Raw genomic sequence first — 25,612 nt, forward strand, 5'->3', positions numbered from 1 at the left:
AAAGTAAAGCGATGAAATGTACAAGGAGTGATGATAGTGGTGTGTTGAAAGTGATTTTATAGGCTGAGAAGCTGATGGAAGCGGAGAGCTTTAAGTGTTTTATGTCACATGTGGCAATGAATAGAAGACTGGAGGTGAATTATAGTATAGGAGAAGCAAGTGAATTCAAGGGACGAGGATGAAAAGTGTAATGAGAAATAGGTATCTGTGAATGAACGCAGAGGTTGCATAAGGGAGTGGAAACGTGGAATTTGAAGAAAGCAGAAAGGAAGATCGTAAATATGGTTGAGATGAAGTATTAAGGAGTATGGTAGATATAACGAGGATGGATAAAATAGGAAATGTGGATATGAGGCGGAGAGCAGAGGTGGGAAGAGTTGGCAGTATGGTAGAACAAAATGCTGAGATGGTTTTTGTGTGTGGAAAGAATGAATAAGGAAAGACTTGCCAAACGAGAATGAAAAGCAGAAGTAGATGGAGTGAATTTGAGGTGAAGACAAAAAAAAAAAAAAATGAGGTGGCTGGATGGGGTGAAGGGGGAACTGAATGCCAGAGGAATGCCTGTCGATCAATGAAGAGAAAGTGCAAAATATAGGAGTGAATGAAGAATGATTGTGAATGGATGATGGGATGACGTGGCCCGATGGGATGCTTCTGTCTGCTTTGTGAATTTCTTTAGTGAATGGAATGGGGCGGGGTCGCCATGTAATGAATCTGTGGGGATAAACCAGCCCCTGCTGTCAAGCTTTGCTGTGGTCGCTGTCTTGCTGCATTTTCTCTGACCCGAAGAAACATGGAGGACCTGGATACCTTTTATCCAGTAAGTGTTAAGATGGGAGGGGCAACGAGTGGGATATGGATGTTGAGTAGGTGTAGGATGGGTGTATGCTTTGACTCGACCACTCTCCATACAAGGTGTGGGAAAGCATTTTATGGTATATTCATGTTTGTATGTATCACCCCTGTTGTTGTTATCATGGTATTGAATATCATTACCTATACCATACATTATTACCCTCCATACAAGGGAAGGAAGCCTTTTGGTATGTATATATTGTATGTATCACCCTTATTGTTGTAATCATGGTCTTGAATATCATTACCTATAACATACATTATTACCCTCCATACAACGGCGGGGGGGGGGAAAGCCTTTTGGTACGTGTATGATTTTATGTATCGCCCTTATTGTTGTTATTATTGTCTTTAATATTATTACCCATAAAACGTGCGCTCTCACAACAGGTGAAGATTAAGATTCAGGAGAGAAGGAAGTGTACAGGCGGGAAGGGACAAACGTCAATCACTTCAACACAGTAACCCTCTGTATTAAACCTTTCTGACCAAAACCAATTGATTTTATTCAGCTAAGAGGTGACCATAGGGTCAAATGGGTCTCTTAGATCCACCACAGGGGCTGAATGAAATCGCCAGTCTTCAGCCAGAAGAGAATCAATAAAGTGTGTCACCAAGATGCGGGAGATGAGGAGGTCATAGGGGTGGATCAGCGTTGCGTCGGATCTCGGCTCGAATAGGAGATACGTGAGGGCCTTGGGACGGTTAGAACGGTTAAGACCGTTAGAACTCGTGTCTCAGCGTTTGAATCTACCCGGCATCTTATTTGTTTGTTTGTTTATTTGTTTAGATATATATTTATTTGTTTATTCATTTGTTAATTTCTAACTTTAAGTAAACGAGTCGATCTGTAATGTCTCCAGAATCCTTAAAATAGACAAATGGGGGTTGAGATAATTGTTGCGAAAAATGGCGGGAAATCGATGAAGGAGAAGCATTGGTATCAAGCATAAGGTTACTTTAGGACACACCGTCTGGTGATCCAGAATAAAAACACAAGACAAAAGTACTCTCAAACGACCTAAACAAGCTTTCAGCCCTGCAGGGAAGGAAGATCCATAAGGCTCGTTTCACACGTATCGACTTTTTGCCGTGCGTCGTCCACGACACGACGTCTTGCTCTTCAATAACCACGGGTTATTGGAGAGCAGCAGAAAGGAGAGGTAACACAAGAAGAGATTCTTCATTGGAGATTATCTTCCAGTCATGGAAAGAATAATTTTCGACTCTGGTCCGTAGGGGTGCCACTAGAGTCCTATATGGTACTGCCTAAAAGTATCGTTCATTTGACACACAGTGGGTTAAAATAAATAAATAAATAATAATAATAATGATAATAATAATAATAATAATATTGATTATAATAATAATAATAATAGTAATAGTAATAATGATAATAATAATAATAATGAATACGATCTGTATTGCATCCATTTATTTTCCCTAGAACGATATTGCTGTGTATTAATATTACCATACTTTCCCTGTGTACATTAAATGGTGATAAGGACAAAACCTGAAGCTTCAATGAACAAAGGAGGTAAAAATAGAAAATGAGTTCTCTATAGATTAAGGTCTTGTTCTATAGAGAACCTTTGGACGAAGAACCCAAGCGTGGCAACAGAATAAGGTTGACAATATTTTGTAAAATAAAGAGAACAGTGAGTTCAAAGTACTCAGGCTTCTGACTCATCCTCCCCCCCCCCCACACGACTCGATGGCGCAGTGGTTAGAGTTCCCGGCCGCCACCACGGCGGTCCGGGTTCGAATCCCTTCCAGGAATGAAATAATTTCAGTATCGCTGCGCTGCGAGTCGCTACTCCAACTCGTGGGCGGGGAGTTGGGTATGTGTGTGTGCGTGTAAAGTCACAGCATTACCCATAGATCGGTCATATTTGAGCTCTGAACTCTCTCTTCCGGAAGGGAAATAGCTGTCGATCACGAGTCCAGCGCGTGATCCGAGACCATGATGAATCACACACACACACGCACACACACACACACACACACACACACACACACACACACACACACACACACACACACACACACACTCCTGGGACGTCTGCGATGCCATACATACATATGCCTTCGTTTGAAAGCTGTTACGCATGCGCAGAGGGGAATTCCCTGAACCGAACAGAAGCTTCTGGTAACTTGTGAGAATGAAAAGACCTCAGTCGAGAACGACGGAGAAAGGGTTAATTGAAAATTGATTAACTCGCTTGCCGTGGCCAATGGGGGCTTCCCTCTCGACTGAAGAAAATCGTTTGGAGACAAAGAGAGCAAATCTACAAATGGTCAGTAGCAGTCAGTGGTCGGGGTATTTGTCATCCCCTCCCCCTTCTCTCTCTCTCTCTCTTTCTCTCTGAAGTTGGCTGCGTTTCTCTTCTTCTCAGTAATAGGTGTCATTTTCCTGTAAAAAAAAATATATATATTCCGGATACTCACGAAGCCGTTCACAAAGGCACAATAAGGTCGTGTTTTATCTAAACGAGTCGAAATTTTTGTCCACTACATCCTTCATGTTTACTTTTTATTTTCCTATTTTCTCGAATTATTTCCTTTGGGAGACTTTAATTCAATGAAAAGAATATGATAAATGAAAGACAACAAAGGAACATAACAGTGAAGACTATTTTCTCCACTGACATGGCCTACTCTTGTGACAACCACACCGAGAGAGAGAGAGAGAGAGAGAGAGAGGAAGAGAAAAAGAGAGCGAGAGACTGTCTTTAAGCGTGAGCGACCCACAAAACAAATCATGCGTTAGCCCTTCGGGAAGAAGAAAAAAAATATTTATGCCTTCGTTGGTGTTGTGGTTAAGATAACAAACGAATACATAAAGTAAAGTGAACAGTGTGGGCATTGTCGCCCGGGTCATGGTAGAGTGTAGCCCAGCGAGACCAGGGTGACTGCCTAATACTGGCTCCAAGTGGTCCTCCAAGGCGGGGTTCCCCGCTGGGCCGCTTCGCCTGTGCTCGGGACATCGAGAAGGCTCTATACCAGCGTTTCTCAACCTTTTTACCCTTGCGTAACCTTTATAATAGATTACATGTCTCAAGGAACCCCTGCGTAAAAAAACAAAACAAAAAAAAAACAATACCATATCTTTCATTTTATTTTCATCGTAATAATAGGTTAGATAGGACTATGTCTATATTACATTATTGTAGTAACCAAGAATATGTCGTGCGTGTTTAATTATATTACGTACATGAAATTAGATAATAAATCAAAAGTGCATTAGCTTATCTCACTTGTTCTTGCGGAACCTTATGGTTGAAAAACGCTGCGCTACAAAGTTATCTTCCTCTTCCTCATGTTCCACTTCTCTCCTCCTTCTCTCGCTCTCTTTTTCCCTCGTAGTAATTTTTTCTCTTCCTCCACTTCGTTCCTCCTCTCTCTTTTTCTTTCACCTCCTCCTCCTCCTCCTCTTCCTTCACCTCTTTTTCCTCCTATCCCTTTTCGTCCTCTCTCCTTTTCTCCCTCCTCTTTCCCCTCTTCCTCCTCCTCTTCCTCAACCTCTCCTCTCCTCCTCTCCCCTATTCAAACTCTCTCCTTGTCTTCTCCCTCTTTCCCTTCTTCCTCCACCTCTCTTTTCCTATTCCTCCCCCAGCCTCTCCTCTTCCTCTTTCGTACACATATTATGGGATGCTAACTGCATCAGTTTTATGCAGTCAGCATTTTAGGGGCTTTAGTGTCATCCCTACGGACCAGAACCACGTATATTCCTTTATGATGATAGACTGTTCTCCTCTCAAAGAAATAGAAATATATCTAAATATCAACTTCTGTCCCTCGATTTTACCTCCCTTCTTAACCTCTACCTTCTCCCCCCTTGACTACTCTGGTGAGATATACTTTTGGACAGAAACGCTGATTATTACTGACAAAATACCAATCCTTCCTCATGTGTAGGTAACAAGCTGGCTTATTAAATCAGCTGAAATTGAAGAACACGGTGATAGGCCTAGAAATAAGTCGTCAAAAGCTGAAGATTTTCCCCCACAGACGACATTGAGTTCGCGCCATGTGCGACGTTTTGACGTCACAGCTTCCCGTTTTCCCATTCATTTTAAACGACAACAAAGTTTGCAGTTTTATGTGATATTGACATAATGTTGCATTGACGCGGATACTAAAGTGTTAATCTACGCTAAAATATATTTTTCCATAAACCATGAATAAAAGAACATTACTATAATAAGTCAGCATTAAACCAAACGCATAACACCAATTCATGTATACACATGCAGAATCACGTAGGCCCAGTCGCTGTATTGTGGCAGTTTGCAGTCTGCCGTGCTCCGTGATCGAGTACGGGTCCCAGTGATCGACCTGGGGATATAGACGAGTGAGTCAATGGCATGAGAGGGAGGCTGGGAGTGGCACTTGTTTCTCGCTCTGCAGGGGGTACGCACGTGTACAGGCATAAGCCTGGGCCGGTACGACGTAGGCACCCCCTGGCAAGGGGAAAGGACCTGGAGGTTAATAAATACACACATGTACATTCAAACTGTACAGACATACATCCGTGCGTACATAGTACCCACATACATACAAAAATGGAGCAAGAGGGACGCGTGTGACAGAATTGATAAGATTGGGGGTCCTTTTCTTCCATGTCTAAACATCTCGCTTTATAGATAACGTCTGATTAGTTGAGACCGACACAATGTATATATATATATATATATATATACATATATATATATATATGTATATATGTATTATGTGTGTGTGTGTGTGTGTGTGTGTGTGTGTGTTTTGATATTGTCTGTATATCAATGCATCTACTTGATTGTCTGGTACGTCTCGTTTCTATTTATTTGTTTGTTTATGCATTTACCTAATTTTCACACCAGTCTGAGAGGCCCTGATTACCCTGTTTTCTGTTCACGGTTTGGAAGATTTGTCCATAATGAGCATCAGTTAAGCGATAGGGTTGAGTTAGTTTTAGCCCCTTTAGCAGATGGACCTTCATTCACCTGAATAAATTCATCTGGTGTTGAATAGAACAATAGGCAATGAAGATTGTCATCAACACCTTCCGTATATCATATGTGTTATCTCACATTCCTTTATCTCATATGTATTATCGGTTTATATATATATATATATATATATATATATATATATATATATATATATATATAAACAATCACTGTATATGATGAAATAGAAATCAAGGTCAGATGACGTCCGTTTTCTATGGTGTAGATGGTGGCAGAAAGGACTTTCATCGGAAACCCCGTCGTCATACTAAGGACCAAATGTTCAACGGGAGAGGAGTTCCTTGAGGTGCCTGGAGGGACGGTGAACCTCACCAGGTGTACTTTGGTAAAGTGTGAGTCAACATCCAAAGCACTGAAGACTCTCACGGTGGAGGGGAAAGTCGGGTGCATATTGAAAAGCTTTTGGGAGTTGTAAATCCACCCATGGATAAGGTTCATGGTCGCGGCTACGGGTACTTTAGGGAAGAGTGTTTCTACATCAAAAGTATCGAAGACCTTCCTGATGGCGAGAGGTTACGGGCATTTCTTCAAGTGTCAATTGAGAATGGGAAACCTCTCCTTTGGTAGATTATATAGCCTCATGGGTATATTGAAGAAGAATGCGTCTAAAGGAGTACTGAAATTCCTTCTGGTGGGAGAGGATTCTGGGTACATGTCGAGGGGAGAGGAACAAAATCACTTTCCACGTGCATTGTCCCTGGCGGAGTCCCTGTGACACACGTACATGCGTTTACTTCGGGAGGGGGGGGGGTGCACACTGCCGGCAAATTGAGTATATCCTTTATACACATGGCATATAAACCATTAATCAGAATGTAATTGTCCTTCCGATGCAGCCGTGGCCTTCAACATCTGGCTGCTGTCAGCTGCACAAGCAGCTTCACCCCCAACGTGTACGCGAGTAGTTGTTTATGAAATAGTCCAATTACTATTCGACGTAATCTATATGTATAAACTTTAGGTGCCATGAGTATGAAAAAAAAAACAGTGGCATTACTTGCTAGAAAAAAGTGGAGTTGTAGACACATATATTATCCTGTACGATCAGCATACATTCCAATTTTTGTATTCTTAGGTCGATCTGTTTTAGGGTACTCTTATCAAAAGTATAACTTCCATTACCTGTATGACAACATTGAAATTGTGAAATGTCACAGAAAAATCTTGTACCGTTTGAGTAAGTGAAAGGGACAAAAGGTACTACCCCTTACCCCCATATATGATAGTGAGAAGGACGTGCATAAGCGTACGTATTCTGTTATCTCCCAATTTGGTTGATTCCTTGCGTTTGTTTCGTTTTTCCAGGTCGTAAGTGGACCAACACAATATGCACTGTAGTCCAGAATGCTTTAGTTTGTACATGAATCTGCTTCATTCCTTTAAGCGTTTGTCTTGTTGGTGTTTTTGTTCTTTTTCCACGTCGTAGGTGGATCGTGATATGACCCCCAAATCGACTATTACTGTCCCGAATTTAGCTCGTTCCTCTTCAGTGCCTGTCCTCTTCGCTTTCCAGATCGCGCGTGGAGCCACACTCCGGAAGTCAGCCATGGAAACTATTCTTGTCGTGGTGGCGTTCGCTTCCCTGGCGACAGGAGGACTTTCGCATTCCTTCCTCACCCACACCACCTCTCGTGGAGGGGCTGCTCCACCTCCACTGCAGCTTCACCCCCAGCAGTATTACCAACATCCTGATTGCACGATCCAAGGACGCCATGTGGCATGCAGAGGTGATGGCCATCCGCAGGTTCGATCCCAGTTATCCAGTTGTGTTTATATTTATCAGATGCGCTAAGATGGAAGTTTCATGTGTATATAGCTTCCTTATTATCCCGAGGATAAAACATTTCTAACTGCAGTTACTCTTAGTCATGATTACGAAGTTTTTGTCTCCTCTTGATCAGTACTGGTACGGTTATCATTATCTTCAAAATGAAAAAAATAAATCTGAAAATGGGTTTGATTGCAAATCACGTTTTTTCATGCAACCGTAACTTATTCGTATAATTTGACATACTGCATTGTATGATCTTTGTTCACATGTTCCATGAACTCCACCGAAAGCACTATGTTAGTCCCGGGCATGTATTTTCAAGTACTGTCAGTATGAAATGTCTTTAATAAGTTGTTTTAGGACCTCTTGCAATAACTCCTGATACCAGTTTACTTTTTTCAGGAGCCGTCAGAAAACGAGAAGTTGGTCTCTTTCATGAAAGAAACTCTGTCCCAACCGACCACGGACCTTGGCCTTCCCATCTTTGAGTTCGAAAACTACAGCGAACTGAGCATAAAAAAGCTCGCCGGGTTTAATAACGAGCAGCTGCCTACGCTTTACATCAGAAGTTGCTCCGCTGTCGAGCTGGCCAATAATGCCATCGACGTTTACATAAACAATTCAACATTAAATCTGTTATCCAACAGTAATGGTAGAGTGACAGTATCGATTATTGGTTCTACAATCGATAATCTATACATTCAAGATTTGAAGAAATCCGTCATGAGGCATACGGCTATCCAGAATGTCGACACTTTGGCTTTGGCGCCAGGGGCAATTCTTACCATGACCGAGTCGTCTCTTACTCTTCTTCCCTCCAGTTCTGTCTTCTTGGACAACGTCACGGTCACACTTGATCGAGTGACACTCCTCGGACAAGGAGAACACAAGGGTGTCTCTCCTTTCCTGTCTAACTTCACTTTCCAAGGGCTTATCGAGAGATTTCGATTATTACCACCACGCTTGGTCCCACGAAGAGCTGTAGCTCCTATGAGAATGAGAAGATCCGTTGAGAAAGAGGGGCACTCCCCCGATATCGTCGTCCTCAAAGAAAGTAGCGGGGCCTCTACGGCATGGCTGGTTATCTTCCTCTTACTCTTCCTCGCCTGCGCAGCACTTCTTGTGGTCACCTATTTCTTCCCACACAAATTACCACATATCTTGCATGACAAACTGAGCATAGCCTTCATGCCACAAATATCCGAGATCCGAGACGTGGTAAGAATTGACCCGATACCAATCAATAGTCAGAGCCCTGGATCAAGTTCCAGTGAACGAACTGGACGTAGAAGAGGTGACAGCGATGTGGTGGACAAACAGTTCCAGTGGCAGCAGTTCAAGGGATTGGAACCCTTCATCCTTTGCTCTTTAGAAATCGCAGACTTGTGCACCAAACACGACAGTACCATTTGGAAGACCCTTCTGAAGATGGAAGGAGACCGAGAGAAAGACCTGGAGAGTCTTCTGGGGGAATCGGAAGGGAGTGTTGACCAGACAGTAAAATTCATAGAAGAACAAAAACACGACAAGTTCGAGAAGAAGGCGAAAAAGCTGAGGGACATTCAGGATCTTCAGACCCCTATCAGAAGCCTTATTGGGAAGTACACCCAACGGATTCTCGAGGTCTGGGACGATTACCGGGGAGAGAGGAGGGCGATTTCAGAGGGCTTCCATGTCAGGGTGCTGGAAATCCTTGTCCTGCTCAAGCATCCCTCTGTGGTACACAAGACTGTGAAAGACCTCTCAGAATTGGTGGAGAATTATGTAGAAACCCTCCAAAACACCGATTCTTCATTTTGCGACCAAATCAACGAGTTGTATGAGGAATACCTAACAGACAAACACGAGGTACGGGAGGACATTGTCAGTCTCATCAGGAACAAGATTGCGATTTACGAGAGCAGTCTGGACAGCAAGAAATACATTCTGAAATCCAAGCAAGAGAAACAACACAAAACAGAAGAATACAAGAAGGAACTAATTCATCTGAACGAAAAGGTTCTCTCGTTTGTGAACTACCACCACACCTCGACAAAGGAAATGTGGATGGAATACCTCAGTAATCGTGAGAAGTCTCTTGACGAGGTTCGACAGTTCGACCAGCTTACTGAAAGGCATAAAGACGCTTTCAAACAAAGACATTCCCAAGCCGGGAAAGCCTCTTCCAAATCTGCCCCCAAGACACCACCTCCTCCGTACTCGACAATCGACCCGCAGAGGAAGCCGAGCGAAGGTGATGTGGTCTCGGAAAAGAGTCCTATGGTCTCTGGGGATCGTGAGTGACAGCGGAGTATCCTTCAGTAGCACCGCTAACCCAAGAACAAAGACTAAACAATATAATCCTTTAATTGTGTGAGAGTACAGAGAGCCACATCTATGTATTATTATTTTTCTGATGCCCGGTTCTCGCACGAATGAACACAACCAAAGACGCATCCGCACATTAAGTGTTTTATGAGCATCCCCTTGAAAGGATACTCCTCTAGACATAACTTGTAGCCGTGCCTTAGTTCCTGAAAGGCTTTATATAGTCACTGAGTCTCACTGATTACCTATCTTGGCATCACTATCTAACACTCTTAACCCAATTTCTTGATCAACCCTATTTAGTTGCTTTTCCTTTTTAGTTTCTAAGTTTGATCAAATTGTTGCACAAGTGTACTTCGTTCAAAACGCCATTAGGTTGATCAATTTCCCAAGTCTAGTGACCACGTTTGAAAAGAATAAAGTAGTCTGGTGCTAACCAGAATAAAACATAAAAAAAACATGCCCCTGTATATAAGGAACAACTTTACCCTGAAATCTGGGGATCATCCGATAGCATTACAGGTTCCATAGCTTAGAGTATCGTGAGTAACCTGGTTACAAAAATCGTGATATCAGATAAGTTTACAGGGGCAGCCCTTAGGGTAGTGGTTCTCATCCTGAAGACCCAGGGTACCTGAGACCCCAGACCAACTTCCACGAGGGTCCCTAGTTCGCAAACAGGAAGCAGTTCGTGGATGCCGAACGATCTCTTTCGGTGTTGAAAGGGTCTTCAGGAAGCAAAGAAACAGTATTCCATAAATGGAGAGATGTATCAAGAGATTGGGAACCACTGTCCTAAGGGAATTGGGTCTTGACCTGGGGTGCACACACTTTTTGGAGGTGTGAATCATGCTGCCTGACTGAATGATTCGTTTGCTGTGATTTTTTCTCATTGATTAGACATCATTTTTTTCTTTCTTTAGTTTAGATCATTTTGAGTACTGTTTTCTCAACCACCTTCAAATATAGAACAAAACCGATATTCATCAACCTGCACTCGAGACTTGCTTTGATTGTGGGGTGCAAAGAAACTGAAATGTTAGGGGCTTGGAACATTACAAAATGTTAGGAGCCAGTGACCTGAGGAAAGCAGGTCAGTTTTGTGGTGATCACCATTGTTTTGGCAGATCATGAACACGTCGAAAAGGTTTTAGTTTTAAAGTGTACCGCTTCAAGGTTTATGCCAAAGTCTAACACCCGCTGGACTGAAATGTGGAATCACAGGAAGAACAACACATGAGGAATTAAGACACAAAAGCTCAAACTGAACAAAAAAGAATAAAGCAACCATGAGTACAGTCATGCATTCATAATCATACATTATACAAGTCTGTCGTGTGCTAGAATTAAATGTGTATACCATATTTCCAAGATGAAGAATGAAAGGATCACTGCCCATATTAAAGTAGTATCATTTACCTCTCCTCTGGGTGAATCAATGTTCCTAAACTGTGATTAGCTTTATCCTGTAATGGGAATTCTAAATTTGTTTTGAGGTGCACTAGCTCCGACTGGAGCTCAAAATACTTAACTTGATAACCCTGTCATTCATTCCCATACTTCAATACCGATTGGATGGGAATGTGCAGCCAATACTTTTCGAACTGTTTGGGGGTACCCCCACGCACCACAGCCACACATAAATGGTCATTGGAGTAAAATTTTTACTCATAAAGGAATGATGAGATGTAAATAAAGAAGATTAAACAAATGTCTGGGTGAATGAAATTTGTTATGAGCAAAGTATCTGGGAACGAACGCTAGGGGAAGGTTGTATAAGGGAGTGATTGTGTCCACGGCACTGTGAGGGATGCAGAAGGAAAGAGCTAAATGTGTTTAAAATGAAGTAGTTTCGGAAACAGAGGTAAGGATGGACAGAATGAAAAATGTACGGGTGAGGCAGAGAGCGGGAGTAAAAAAAAAAAAAAAAAAAAAAAAAAAAAAAAAGCTTTTGGATGAGTAAATCAAAGAGTGATGAGGCAGTTCGGGCAAGAATGAGTGAAGAAACACTAGAAGAAAAAAAAATGGAAAGCAGAAGAGGGTGAAAGGGGCAATGAATGTACGGTGGTCTGTCAAGTGGAGAGTGAACGGAAATGGGCGAGGAAAAAATGACTTTGCCCCGAGGGATGTTCTTGTCTTAAGAGTCCCTTTGTAGAGTTGCGACAATTCCGCAGAATGGCCACAAAATGGCGGCTGGTCCAGAGCTGTCACAATTCTCTGTATAAAGGGAGTGTTGGTGCATCTGAATATACAACAACTCGTCATATTCAATGAACAGACACAACAGGTTCGAAGAATCAATAACAAGAACAAAGTAAGCACGAGCGAAAACCATTTGGCCACAAAATGGCTCCCTGGGTCACGTGACTGATATCGTATCGCCATGTCGCAACTCTCTGTTTAAAGGAAATATTCTTGTCTACTCCGTAATGTTTTCGAGTTTATGAGTATGTGTGGGGGTGGGGAGGGGAGTCGCTATATGATGAAGAGGTGGAGATAGGTCAGGTTCGGCTGTCTGTAGAATCGTGTCTTGCTGGATTGCCTTTGACCCAAACAGTGTGACGGAAGACAGGAATGATCATCCCTTCATCCGCGAGGGGGCTAAAACGGGAGGGCCGACGAATGGGTATTGGATTGATGGGAAAAGATACGTGGTGTCACAAATGTCTATGTTTTATTCTTTTTTCTTCCAGTGTTTGTTTTCCGCCTGTGTAAAAAATCAAAACAACCCTCTCTGGCAGGCCCTGTTCGTTGCTTAGGGCATCTTGAAAAGTTATGATAATGAAGTGTAAATTGTATATATATATATATATATATATATATATATATGTATATATATACGGCGCGGGTAGTGACCCGTGGTGCGTAATTACATAACTGCAGTGGATTAAGTTAGGTCGTGTCAAGCAGGGTCTCACTGTCAAAGCAGCGTCAGGTCTAGCCATGTGGGCGACAACGTGCGCTCCATGCCACGTGGTTGTCGCGGCTGTGCAGTGTCAATATGGGACGAGAACTGTTGTATGAACTTGAAAGTAAAGGAAAATAAGTATAAACCCAGCGGCCTGTAGTCTGCATGTAAACCAGGTGGGGTCAAGCCAAGTCCGAAAGAATGCAAGTAGGATAATATTAAAAGCTCCTTTGACTTTCAGTCCCGGAAAAAATAAATTATGAAATCTAAGACTTGTACCAAATTTGAGTACGATTCCCTTCCAGATAAAAGTTTTCCCCAGAAGGCGTCTGCTTTCTCAAACCAAACAAGTTTTGTATTATAAGCATCGTCAGCTCCGGCTCCACTTATCATAGGTTCCTTCACCTTGTTCACTTCATTCCTATATCCGCCCCTCAAGTTCTTTATTTTCTCCCTCAGAGTCTCTTTGCCAGGAATCTCGACACCAGCCTCGGTTCATTAATTAAACTTTTAAAATTGTGCTTCCTCGCATTTCTCTCCATGTAGTTTTCATTGTTTACACACCTTCATATTTTCTGTAAATGTCAAAAAATCGAATGATTTCATCCCTTGACTGCTTCAAACCTTGTTTGTTATATTCCATACGTGGGAAAACAAACTCAATAGCTAATTCGGTGGTCACTGCACGACTGCATGGTCACATGAAGCGACTATGGACCCATGCACTAGTAGACACGACTAAGTCACATGATCATAAAACCGCGAACTACCGGCGAGCAAAGTTTAACATGTTTACCTTTAGTGGCTGCGAGTATTTTTCGTCGCCAGTTGGACTTGCTAGTGACGAATAACCGGACACACCAGTCACTACTGCAGTCGCCTCCTGTGACTGTGGCGGAAAAGGGTCGACTGCAAGATATCTAGCAAATGTTGCGTTCAAATACAGGCTGAAAACTCGACCAAGTTAAACCGTTTTTGATTAATCTCTTTCTTAGCGGCGGCACTTATTCTTTAATTTTACCTAATTATTTTACTCTGATCTGTATGAGTCCGGTAGTAAAAATGTAAAGAAAAAACCGTAATGTTTCATCTTGATTTTTACAGTCAACTTCTGGGAAGTATTATTCTTCGCGGACTAGGGAGAGGTAATCTTCCTGAATAAAACAACCAAAATCACTATGCTAGCAAAGCATGGGCCGCTTGCCAACTGCTTGTCCACTCTTCTTCTTTAGCGCTTGATAATTGACACAAAATATTACGGGAGCCCTAACCAAAGTAACCCAACATAATCAAATTAACTTAATTTTGTTCAAACAAGCCAATTAAACTACCCAAACCAAATAACCCTAGAATAACGTAACCAACCTAAACTATCCTATATAAAATTCTGAAAAATTCCCAACGCTAAATTTCCCCCACGATAAGGAAAGGATTGCAACTCATAAGCAAATGAAGCACAAACGAAAATAGAATGAATCAAGGAAAATAATTCCATACCGAAAAAAGAAAATTATAACGACAATAATAATGATAATAATACACCAAGGGTTTCCCCCCCCCCTTACAAGTGAGGTAGTCAAAGTCAAAAGGCATAATTCCATTCCCACCCATTTCATCCCCACATACTCCACTCCCTCTCACCTCTGCTTCTCTTGGATGGCGGGTCATACCTGCATCTCGCCAATCGCTCTCTCTAGGTCAGAAGCAATACAGGAAGACACAGCATATCCACAAGGCCACTTCATTTAATCGGCGACCCTCACAATCCGTCTCCTCATGCAGTAATATTGTAGATGGAGAGAAATCCCTTCAGGCTTGATGAAAATATCATTCACACATAACCATTCCCTAACCCCCCACCCCATCCCCAACCCACTCCCTTCCGTGTATCACAGTATTATCCATACACAGCCATTCTTCACTCACCCCTATCCTCTACCTTCTCCCTTCCTTCCTCAACAGACATCCCCCTCTTGCTCAATGCCTCATTTACTCCATCTATTTCATCCTCAGTCGTCCCCTCATCTTCACTCCACCCACCTCTGCCTTCCACACTCTTCACTTTCTTCACTCATTCTTTCCACAATAATAATAATAATAATAATTCAAATAAATATAAAACAATACAGTACTGTAATCTAATGAAAGTTATAAACGCCCATTAGATAACGGAAATTCAGGCTGTTTACCAGAGTCCAACTAGCGTCCCGCTGCCGGTAAATTGACCAGTATGGGCCATTATACCAAAGTGATTTTTACCAATTAACTGAATGGCAAGACTGATTTTATTTTATTTTATCCACATTGCTGAAAACAAATAATGAAGCACGTCAAATGATAAAACGATGAACAATAGGGAAATTTACTGTAGATGGAAGATTCAAGAAAGTAGAAGTGTTGATGATCACACCCAGGAATCAAATCTGACAAATGAAGTATTGCTTTATTATATTGTACTTGTTTACAGAAGTGGAAAGCAGGTCATTTTGAGGTGGAAAGAAGATTCGGTAGTCTTGAACCCCTTGGGTTACACTCTTTGAAGAATGCTAGCTTGGTCAGAATGGGCAGAGTTCTAATGCAAAATAGGTCAAGAATGATCTAGGTTTCTGTGGAGTTTGCCCTGTCTTCATGTTCCAATGAACTTTTTGTGTATGCATCGGGTCACCCCTATCTTCTCCATGTGTGAGGGTTGGGAAAGGAGAGTGTGAGTGGTTTGAGGTGAATGTGGGACTGTGTCAGTGTTGTATGATGTCACCATGAGATTAGAGATGGTGTCCTACAAGTGGTAGAGGAGAGATTTAAGAACAGATGAAAAGAGGAACAATTATGAAGATTGACCTCTCTTCATATCCCAATGAACTTTTTGTGATAGTCATCCCTATCCTCTCCACACACTTTAAAGAGTTGTCAAGACAGTGTCCTCAGCATTCTTCTCCTCACCATAGCAATCAATAATTTAGCCATATATAACCCACCCCGCTCTGTCCTTTTGTTCTGCATGTACCAATGAAACAAGTTTTTGTATTTGTATTTTAATCAAATAATGACACACTTCAACAAATCTTCCACAAAGTTAATGAAAAACTTATCACCAAACTTCTACTGTTCTTGTGACAATAGAATGATGTCTAATGAATAAGAATGTCTCACAACACTAAGAACATATACAGACATGGTGAATTAGCTGACAAAGAATGATATGAATGCTGAAACACATACAAACCTGCAAGAATTAGAGATCAAGTTATCTGACCATTTACAACAATAAACTTATTTTTAACGTATGTGTAATCTGAATGGGTTTTACAGGAAACTAGGAAATCATATATTAAAAAACTTTTCTTAAAACATTTTCTGCTTAATGCTCAAAATAAATAACCATCTATAACGACATGCGTAAAATAAATACAAGCATATTAACATTTATCTGTCTACATCATGATACACTTGAATTATAACTGAGGAAAAGGTATTTTATATATATATTTCATAAGAGAACTATATATTCATGTTATAATGTTCACATCAGAATATCTTTAGCTGAATTCTAAGCACCTGCACCAACTTTCAACAGAGGGTTACATTAGTATACGCCTAGATGAGTACTGGAAAACTTAGTCCACACAATAAATCACAATAAAAAAAAGTAAGCAGTGAATTGCATTCTTATAATCTAATCCTTATCTTATGAAATTACTGGAAACTTTCAATTTCTCTCAGTTGGGGGGAGGAACATGATATTTTGTACACCGTCACGTATAACACTGCAAACTGTTATGCATAATCAAAATACAGTTCTCCGTAAATCCTTTACAAAAATATCAAATAAATACTTTTGGTTGTAGACACCTTTATCAGTGGCAATTACCTTCAAAAGTGTTTTCATTTCTTAGACCTTTTGTGAATCATCCACAAGTATTCATCTTAAATCCTCCCTTATACAATAAAGTGAAAGCACAGGTGTAACACTCGTTTCTGTTCATTTACTGTACTGAAAATATTATCACACTAGCCGAGCCTTTAGAAATCATATGGCCCACAAATCCTTGTTGTATATATCCATATCACATAATGATAATTTTTGCCTTGGTTTTCCATGAATGGAAACTTGGATCCCAGCAATAGTTGGCGATGGTCCTTGAACCCCCCTACAGATCTCTCTGAGAAGAGGCACTGTACTGGTGTCAGTGTTGTTTTAGTATAAGGCAGTTACTGTGTCACCAGCTTATAGTAACATGAGGAGGGAAATAATCACCGGTTGTCCGTTCTCCTTATGTGAAAAGATGAAAGAAATAGAACTTGATTTGGAGGCTATGTGTCAACCCTTCAAGGCTGAATCTACAGATAGAGATAAGAGTGTTGGTGATGGGCAACAGGGAGACGGTTCTATTTGATGTTCATCCTGCAAGACCATCATTTCCAGGTACCTGTCACTAGTCCCTTCATATGATAATTATGCAAATATATGTGAGAATTTTTTGGAAAAGGGCAAAGATGTTTTTTTTTTACTTTCATGGATTTGGAGGTGTACAACAGTGTTGACAAAAATGTTGTGGGGTGTCAGTAGAGGATGTCAGTTGAGGGTAGTCAAACATTTTTACATAAGTTGTAGATATGTCAGACTGGGTATATAAAAGTGCTGAGGTATATGGAAAGAATGACCAAGGAAAGACTAGCAAGTAGATTTCAGAGAGCAGAAGCGGATGGAGTGAAACTGAGAAAACCAAGAATGAGGTGGATGGATGGGATACAGAGGGCACTGGTGGTACAAGGAATGTCCACCAAACAAGGAGTGAATGGAGAGTGGTTGTAAATAGATGAAGAAATGATGTAGCCGAAAGAAATGTTGTTCTTATTGCTCTGTAAATAATTCAAGTGGATAAGGAAGGGGATGAGGTGGCCACAAAATTAAGTGGTAGAAGTACAACCAACTCTGGCTGTAAGGCCCTACTGTAGAGGTGCTGTGTCTTGCTGCATTGCCTCTGAAAGGGTGGGGGTAAGCCATTTCCTGCTGATGGGCCCTGATCTGAAAGAGATGTGCCTTGTTGCATTGCCTTTGACCCTGGTACAACATCTCATTTGTTATTAAGTATTACATACTTGATAAAGCTCCAATGAGCAAAATGTTGCACCAGAAGTAAAGGTTTCCTTCTCGTGTGGTGATTCCTCTGACATTTTTGTCAGCATTTGCCACTTTCATATACCCTTGGAGTGTGCTGATGGGAAGTGAAGACGAACTATTGGGAGACGACTCTCCCACATCTGCCTCACAGGATTACCATAAGAAGGTACCCATCACTGGTCCCAATACTCGTGTAAATATAGTACATCGTATAAAAATTTCTTGTGTTTTTTTATTTTTATTTTCCACATTATCTGAGATGGGTAGTCTACTACACATTCCATCTAATATACAAAATATGAAGTGAAATGAAGAACTATCTTAGAGCTTTGAAACACTGTATGACAAATACACATTTAGGCTTGCAGTATACAAAACAATGCTGATACAATGAAGAAATGGCTGATGACAAAAACAAAAAAGCAACGGATGCAGGCATGGGATACTTATCACATTTTACATTTTTTGTGTTTGCACTTCAGTGTAGAAATAGGAAGTAAACCGCAACTTCCATGCTTGTAAAGCATTCTTGGGATAACATTTTGAGAATTAAAGGTATTATGGAAACTGTCAATTTATCAGTTAGAGAAGGGTAACCAGTAGTTCGTCTGACATTTTGCAAACAACTTCATCTTTGGAGGGTCAAGCCTTTTAAGAGTGCATCAGCACAGGAGAGGAAAATCCTAATTCTTCTCACTATATGTTTATGTGAAACAAAATAAACCCATATTGTTGGACATCAACTTTCTTGATAAAGACCAAGGAGCTAATGAAACAAGAATTAAAAGGCAAAATAATACATATTCAGGTCCTGCCCCAAATGTTCCAAGGTCATGACATATATTGTGATTCTTAGCATGCTGGTATCATCCACACAATTACTTTACAACATAAAACCTCAAGAAGTAAACAGATAAGAATCAATCACTTAAAAGAAAAAGAAAGGAAAAGAATTATACAAATACCCCTATGGATTCCACTATTAGACTAAACTCATTAAGACATAACACATATAACATTACCTATTAATCCAAAACAATCATTGAAATAAAAACTTATGGGCATCAAAAGGCTTCACACCAATGTTCAAGTTCCATAAACAAAAACATAATTCTGCTATTTAGATGACCCATTTCCTATCCATTAATATATTGGTGAAATGTACTAATGAATACCTCTAACATCATATTTACCCACTATGCACTCAGGTACTGGTGTTGATCTTGAGGAGTCTGATTTCTGTCATCTGTCAGCTCATAGTGAATATTATACATAGGCATAACTAAACATTGGACATATACCCTATTCAAAGTAGTGATATTCATCTTTGGTCCAAACAAATTACAATCCATCAACCTCATGTGTTACACAAGCTTCGAAATTTATAATCATATAGGGAAGGTTAAAGAACCCAATTAGATCTACATTCCTGATACAAAAGTTTAAATTTAAGCAAGGGGAAACGGTCTTGATGATCTTTAATGCAGCTTAACGAGTGAAAATGTTACTGCTGAAAAAACAAGGTTTTACATACGGTTGTAGCCACAAGACCAAATATCAAATGAAACATCTGGCTTAATGCCTGCCAGCAAATCATGTTAATAAATATAAATTATTCATAATTACAACGATTTCATAATTCCAAAGCTTGACGTGTGTGCATGTCAACCTGCATGTAAGAGAAGCATTTAGAGATACACCGGGGGAAGGCAGGACAAGATGATGTTTCGGCACCAATTCTGTGATCCTAATCCACCTGCGGAAACAAAAAGAACATGGAATTTAATTTCCTATCTACTGGAAAAAATAAATTATCAGTTCGGTTGTTGCCTTGAGTTTCGCTGATTGGAAAACTACAGCTTCACAGCAGATTACAATGGTCCTTAGGTTCTCCCATATATCTCTCTGGCAGGAAACCTTGGACTGATGCCCACACTGTACTAGAGTGAGACTATTTCTATGTCACCAGCTGAAATTAGTAGGAGGGGAGCATTCACCAGTTGTCAGCTCACTCTGTGTTTTAATTTTGAGAAAATACAGACATAACTAATAAAGAAAGATCTTGGGTCCAGTCTGAAGGCAAAGTGTAACCCTCTCATGGTTGTACATCCAAATGGAATTGAGGCAATTGACAGAATGTGTACAACAGCCCATACATTTCCTTATATTACTGTACACAAGCTCAGCTGCCTCTTGTACAATTATTCCTGCACTGTACTCATTAGTGCTGGGAATTGTACATGTAGCAATTATGATCACTCTCATCCTTCACTCTTTACATACGTAGCTCACGCAACATTGCTTGGTATGACCACATTATTTTATTTACTTTTTTCGGGAGTGGGGTGGGTTGAATAATATAAATACAGAAAGTTGTACAATATATTATTTTATTGTCTTACACAAATATACATACAATTATCACCATCATCATCACAACCATCCCTATGGCAATGGAGGAACCCTCGCCTTTCTCAGGAGGAGGTCAAGGTGCAAGTGAAGACGAGAAATGGAACAGCGTACCAAGGGGGAAACTTTTGGTCCATAACGAGGCCAAGATGGGGCTGAAAGTTTGCCCCTAAGTGAAAGATGATGTGAATGTAGGGTAGGACACAAGAGCTTAGGTAGATAAGAGTACTTCCTCTTATTCATGTAGTCTGAAACTGTAAGAAGAATTGAAATGTGTTAGCCTGAGATGGAAATGGTTTTGTATATTAGAAAAATTATGCTTTTGTCACATTGTAATCACAATAACTATGACCATATGAATCCTAGAAGATGCACAGGATAACACAAGAAAAAATACAAAGCAGCAGTAGTATGGATGGAATCAAAAGCAGCAGCAGATGCAGAAAACCAGACAGTAGAGATATGTGTGACATCCAATATCTATTTCATGTTCCTTCTCAACCACCAGGATTGTGTATGGACCTGCAGGAACCTATTGTTTGTCACTCCTTGTAATTTATTCCATCTGTCTACTGTTATATTCTAATAGACCCCAAGAACACATCATCTCACATGTTTACTTTCAGCTTTCTCCTCTTACACACCCTCTCAACACTGCCACCAATTGCTTCAGTCTATTCTCCGACTTAGCTACAAGCACAATGTCATCCACAAACAACAACTGGCTCACTTCCCACTTCTTACCACTCTCACTTACCAGCTTTAAACCCCTACCAAGCACCCTTGTATCACTCCCTCACCACCTCATTCAAATGCACATTAAACAAACGCGGTGACATTACACAACCCTAGAGTAGCTTCACCTTTACAATAAATCACTCAGTTCTCTTCATTCCCTATTTTTGCATTTTTATTTCAATTTTTTTTTTTTTTTTTTTTTTTACTGCCTTCAACGGACTTCCCTCTACCCCATACTAAGCAACACATTCCATAGTGCCTCACTTTCAACTCTGCTATACATCTCCAACTCCATAAAAACCAAAAAGACGTCCTAACCATTTACCAAAAAATTCTCATATATCAATGGAAATTTCATCTGTACACCCTCTTCCTTTCCTAAACCCACACTGCTTTTCCATTCCTAATCCTTTAAATTAACATCCATCTGCTTTACCAACTACACTTAATCAACTGATCCCTTTAAATATACTACAGTACACATACAACACCCTTGTGCAATCATTCCTTTCTGCCACCCTATATCTTCCTACTACTCCATCTACCAGCTCATCTTCTATTCTAACATTAAGATCTCCCAATGCCACAAAATTTATATTTCTCCCACAGCTCTCCGTACACTCTCTGAAATTTATTGTTCTCCTCACATAACCATCTTATGGATCTTCCTATTACTCCATCTACCAGCTCATCTTCTATTCCAGCATTAAGATCTCCCAACACCACAACATTTACATTTCTCCCAAAACTCTCCATACATACATAGATACATATACCAAAGGCTTTTTCCCCCTTACATGGGGGGTAGCCAAAAAGAAAAAGGCATAGAAATCACTCACACCCATTTCATTTCCCATATATTCCACTCCACTCCACCCTCCTCCCTCCCTCTTATCTTGGCACCTACTGGATGACGGGTCATCCCTGCATCCTGTCCACTGCCCTGGGTCAGAAGCAGTGTCGCAAGACACAGCACATCCACAGCAAGGCCGCTTCATAAATTCGGCGACCCCCCCCCCTTCTCCGTCCCCTCATGCAGCTGAAATATATTGTTCTCTTCGCATAACCACTTTATGCAAGTACCTGTTGTCAGTCCCTATGCATAAAATGGGAATAGTAACTGGACTAGTATCCACAAGTGGCCAGTCACCACCACTGTGGCCACTCCTGATATGAATCAGAGATTTAATGAAAATAAAAAAAATTCTTTAAGTGATTATGTTCAAAACTAAGGAACATAAAATTAATACCAATTTGGATGAATGTAGGGTTGTGACCACATCCCTAGCCTGTAGAAAGAGGGGAGTGTCTGACAGTTGTTAGCTCCCCCTATTAAAAAAGTCGTGGGAAAAAATATATATATATTGGCCAAGGTCCAGAAACAGAGTACAGTACTACATCTCATTAACAGACATTAATTAGCTGTGTTTGCTGTGTTTTTGGTGCTGTTGTTTAGTGCTGTGCAATCACTATGCCACCCAAAAACCACTCCAAATCAACGGATTATTCACATCAACAGACACCGTTACCCCCCTTTTAGTCCGTTAATGAGAGGTAGTACTGTACCTAGGGGTGAAGCCAAGGATGGAGAAGACGAGAAGAAGATGCTTTTCTCCACTACCTATCCTGCAGAACCATCATGAACAGGCACCCTCACTGATCCCAGAAGCACAGAACACATTACAGCGGCTGGTTCAATAACCAAAAAATTAAATTCTACACAACTACCGATGAAAACTACTTACCTTGGCTGTCCAAGCACTTTGGTGAATGGCGAAGACTTTGGTTATACATGGGTGCTTCCTGGCATAGGCTCCTAACTTTATATGCTATCATCACTACTTTTTTGTGTATGTAGAAACAATTTCTCATTTGTGTAGCAAAATCTGTTATCTGTAGAGTGCAGTATAGCTTCCATCTTACTAAAGTGTAGTGTCTAACATTTCTGAAAAATATTTGAATTACCAAGCTGTAAAAAGCTTCTATACATGCTTAACATGTCGACATGAAAATATAGACCACTATGAAGTGGCTAGCCATTGCAAAAAATAAAGAATAAAAAAAGAAAAAGAAAACTTACCTCTGGTTTCCTATGCAGGACTGAAGGGATGCAACTTTCTAGGTAACACCTACATTTTCTCGGGCAAAATTAGAAAAAATATCATGGGGACCAAAAATGGGTACCTGCATGTTCCTGCATGATGGATGGTGGGGAAAATCATTTCCCACCATGCCTCTTCAAAAATAAACATCCTCAAGCTAGCACTTGGGTTTCTAGACTGGGTCCAAAATATCTCAACATTTACTATTTTTCTTCCTTTTTTTCCCACAAAGAGAGCTAACAACCAGCAAATGCTCTCCTACTCCCCTCCTATTAACCAGTAGCAATTGATTGATTAAAGTGGGACATGAGAAAAACAAGAGGACACGAAAAGAAACTCAAAAAGAATAGTTATAGAAGAGAACTGAAAAAGAATAGCTTCCCACACAGTGGTGGATATTTGGAATCAATTGGATGAGGCAACAGTGTGTGCAAATACTATACAAGAATTTAAGAACAAACTTGATGCTGAAAGCTACAAAGACGGGTCACTACGAGCATAGCTCCCTTCCGGTATAATACAACTAGGTAAATACAACTATGTAAAATACATGAATTTGAGGCTAGGTACGACAAATATCACAGAATGGACAGGGAAGAACTTTGCAGAGACCCAGGCCCTTGCCCACGACCGTGAAAGATGGAGGTCACTGGTGAATTGTTCATCGATGCAGTGCCCCTACGACCCCGGGGGGTTAAGGGATTCGTGATCGTGATCGTGACGACAAACTGGAGAGTAGGAGATGGGACCTGACAAGTACTGCTCCTTTCCCTGTATACTACAATTAGATAAATATACTACGACAACACAGACAGCAACCCAACATTTCTTCCTGTACAAATCTACGGGTAGCCTCAAGGATCACTAGTATGGGGCTGTAGGTGTCTAGTCAGTAAAATCTAAGAAAGGAATGCTCACTGACAGAGTGGCTTAAAGTATCATTATTTTGGACAGAGGTCAGGCATGATGATGATGATATGGTTTAACGTCACACACTCCCCCCTCCCCCTATCGGGAGGCTAGGACAGTGCCCCTCACAGAGGGCTTTGTAGCGTGGAATTAAATGAACCCTGCCCTTGGTTCAACTTCGCCGGTGGCAGGATTCAAACCACCCTCACCTCAACCTTTGCCGCAAGTAACGACAACCTAACCCGCTCAGACAGTGAGCTTCATGGAGGCAGATTAAACCTACCTGACAGTGACATAGGCATGGGCATACCACATTAAATTCCCCAACTCAAAAAGTCCTTAAAGACCATTCATCCTAGCCCTGACATTAAACCAAGCAAGACATCAAAACCTAAGAACAGAAGAAGAAAAGAAAAGAAAAGAAAAAAAAAAAAAAAAAAAAAAAAAAAAAAAAAAAAAAAGAAAAAAAAAAAAAAAAAAAAAAAAAAAAAAAAAAAAAAAAAACTGCATAACTAAATCATAATAGTTGTGATGTAAAAATGATAGAACCTCTGCATTTTGGATTTTTTTTTTTTTGGGGGGAGGCAACAACCCATGTCAACCTTTTATTTCCTATTCATCACTGGTGAATGTTTTTTCTTGTAACAAGCAGAGGGTCTGCAGAGGTTATGAATGAGTGTGGTATGGAAAAAATCTGAAAAGTATCGTGTTAAACAGTAAGGTAACATTGGTACCCAAGAGGTATCCAAGAACACAAGGATGGTATACATATTTTGCATGGGAAGAAAATGGGGCACACAGGAAACAAAAGATACCTGGTAACTGATAATTATTCATGAAACTGGAACACTGAAGGAAGAGTTTGGTCACATAAAAGGATTTGCATAGGTTGTGGATAAATCCAGTAAGGTGGTTTCCTGAAGGCCACAGGCCTTGGAGAGAGAGAGAGAGAGAGAGAGAGAGAGAGAGAGAGAGAGAGAGAGAAATATATATATATATATATATAAAATCAAATAAAAAATTAATAAAAAATTAAATAAAAATAATAATAATAAATATACAAATAAATAAAAAATAAAATAAAAGTCAACAGATTCATTGATTGATTGTGATGAATGACAGGATTCGTAAATGGATTGGAATATCTAAAGGATTGGGAGAAAGAGTAGAAGGAACCAACAACAGGTACCTGGATGCAATGGTCCCAAGACACAGATGTCAGACAAAATCATCACCCTGCCATCTGTCTTCAAAACCTGCAAACACCCTCACGACTCCATCTGACGACGCAACCCTGAGGGACTGACATTCAGCCTTCAGACCAAACTCAAGACCTTTCTCTTTGTCAACTTTGACTGTATTTCCTTCACCTTTTGATATAAACAGAGCTGACAACCAACAAGCACTCCCCTTCTCTTACCACTAAAGCCAGAGAAATGTCCACACAAAATATAGAATACATGCCATCGACAA

The 25,612-nt window shown here is 40.6% G+C and overlaps 2 protein-coding genes across 6 annotated transcripts in view; one reads left to right on the forward strand and one right to left on the reverse strand.

The window, feature by feature from the left end:
* The window catches only part of LOC143034977 (uncharacterized), a 19,161-nt gene extending 7,805 nt beyond the window's left edge, over window positions 1-11,356 (forward strand). Inside the window, exons 2-3 of the mRNA XM_076201335.1 lie at window positions 7,387-7,617; window positions 8,047-11,356. Coding sequence (XP_076057450.1) covers window positions 7,420-7,617; window positions 8,047-9,927 — 2,079 coding nt within the window. The 5' untranslated portion in view covers window positions 7,387-7,419 and the 3' untranslated portion in view covers window positions 9,928-11,356. The remainder of the gene's footprint in view (window positions 1-7,386; window positions 7,618-8,046) is intronic.
* LOC143034978 (phosphatidylserine lipase ABHD16A) overlaps window positions 11,112-25,612 on the reverse strand; it is a 33,962-nt gene continuing 19,461 nt past the window's right edge. The window contains exons 15-16 of one of the 5 annotated variants that reach the window (XR_012967281.1): window positions 22,874-23,073; window positions 11,112-19,737 (exon numbers count right to left, since the gene is read on the reverse strand). Coding sequence is in view for 3 of the 5 variants with exons in the window: in XM_076201336.1 (XP_076057451.1) it covers window positions 20,630-20,644 (15 nt within the window). In the remaining 2 variants the exon portion in view is untranslated. Of the gene's footprint in view, window positions 19,738-20,282; window positions 20,645-22,873; window positions 23,074-25,612 lie in introns of those variants that run through there. The other 4 variants (XR_012967280.1, XM_076201337.1, XM_076201336.1 and 1 more) reach the window with 4 other exon arrangements.

The sequence above is a fragment of the Oratosquilla oratoria genome, chromosome 18 (assembly GCF_046742065.1).
Source record: "Oratosquilla oratoria isolate Oo_2021 chromosome 18, ASM4674206v1, whole genome shotgun sequence".
Taxonomy (NCBI): Eukaryota; Metazoa; Arthropoda; class Malacostraca; order Stomatopoda; family Squillidae; genus Oratosquilla; species Oratosquilla oratoria.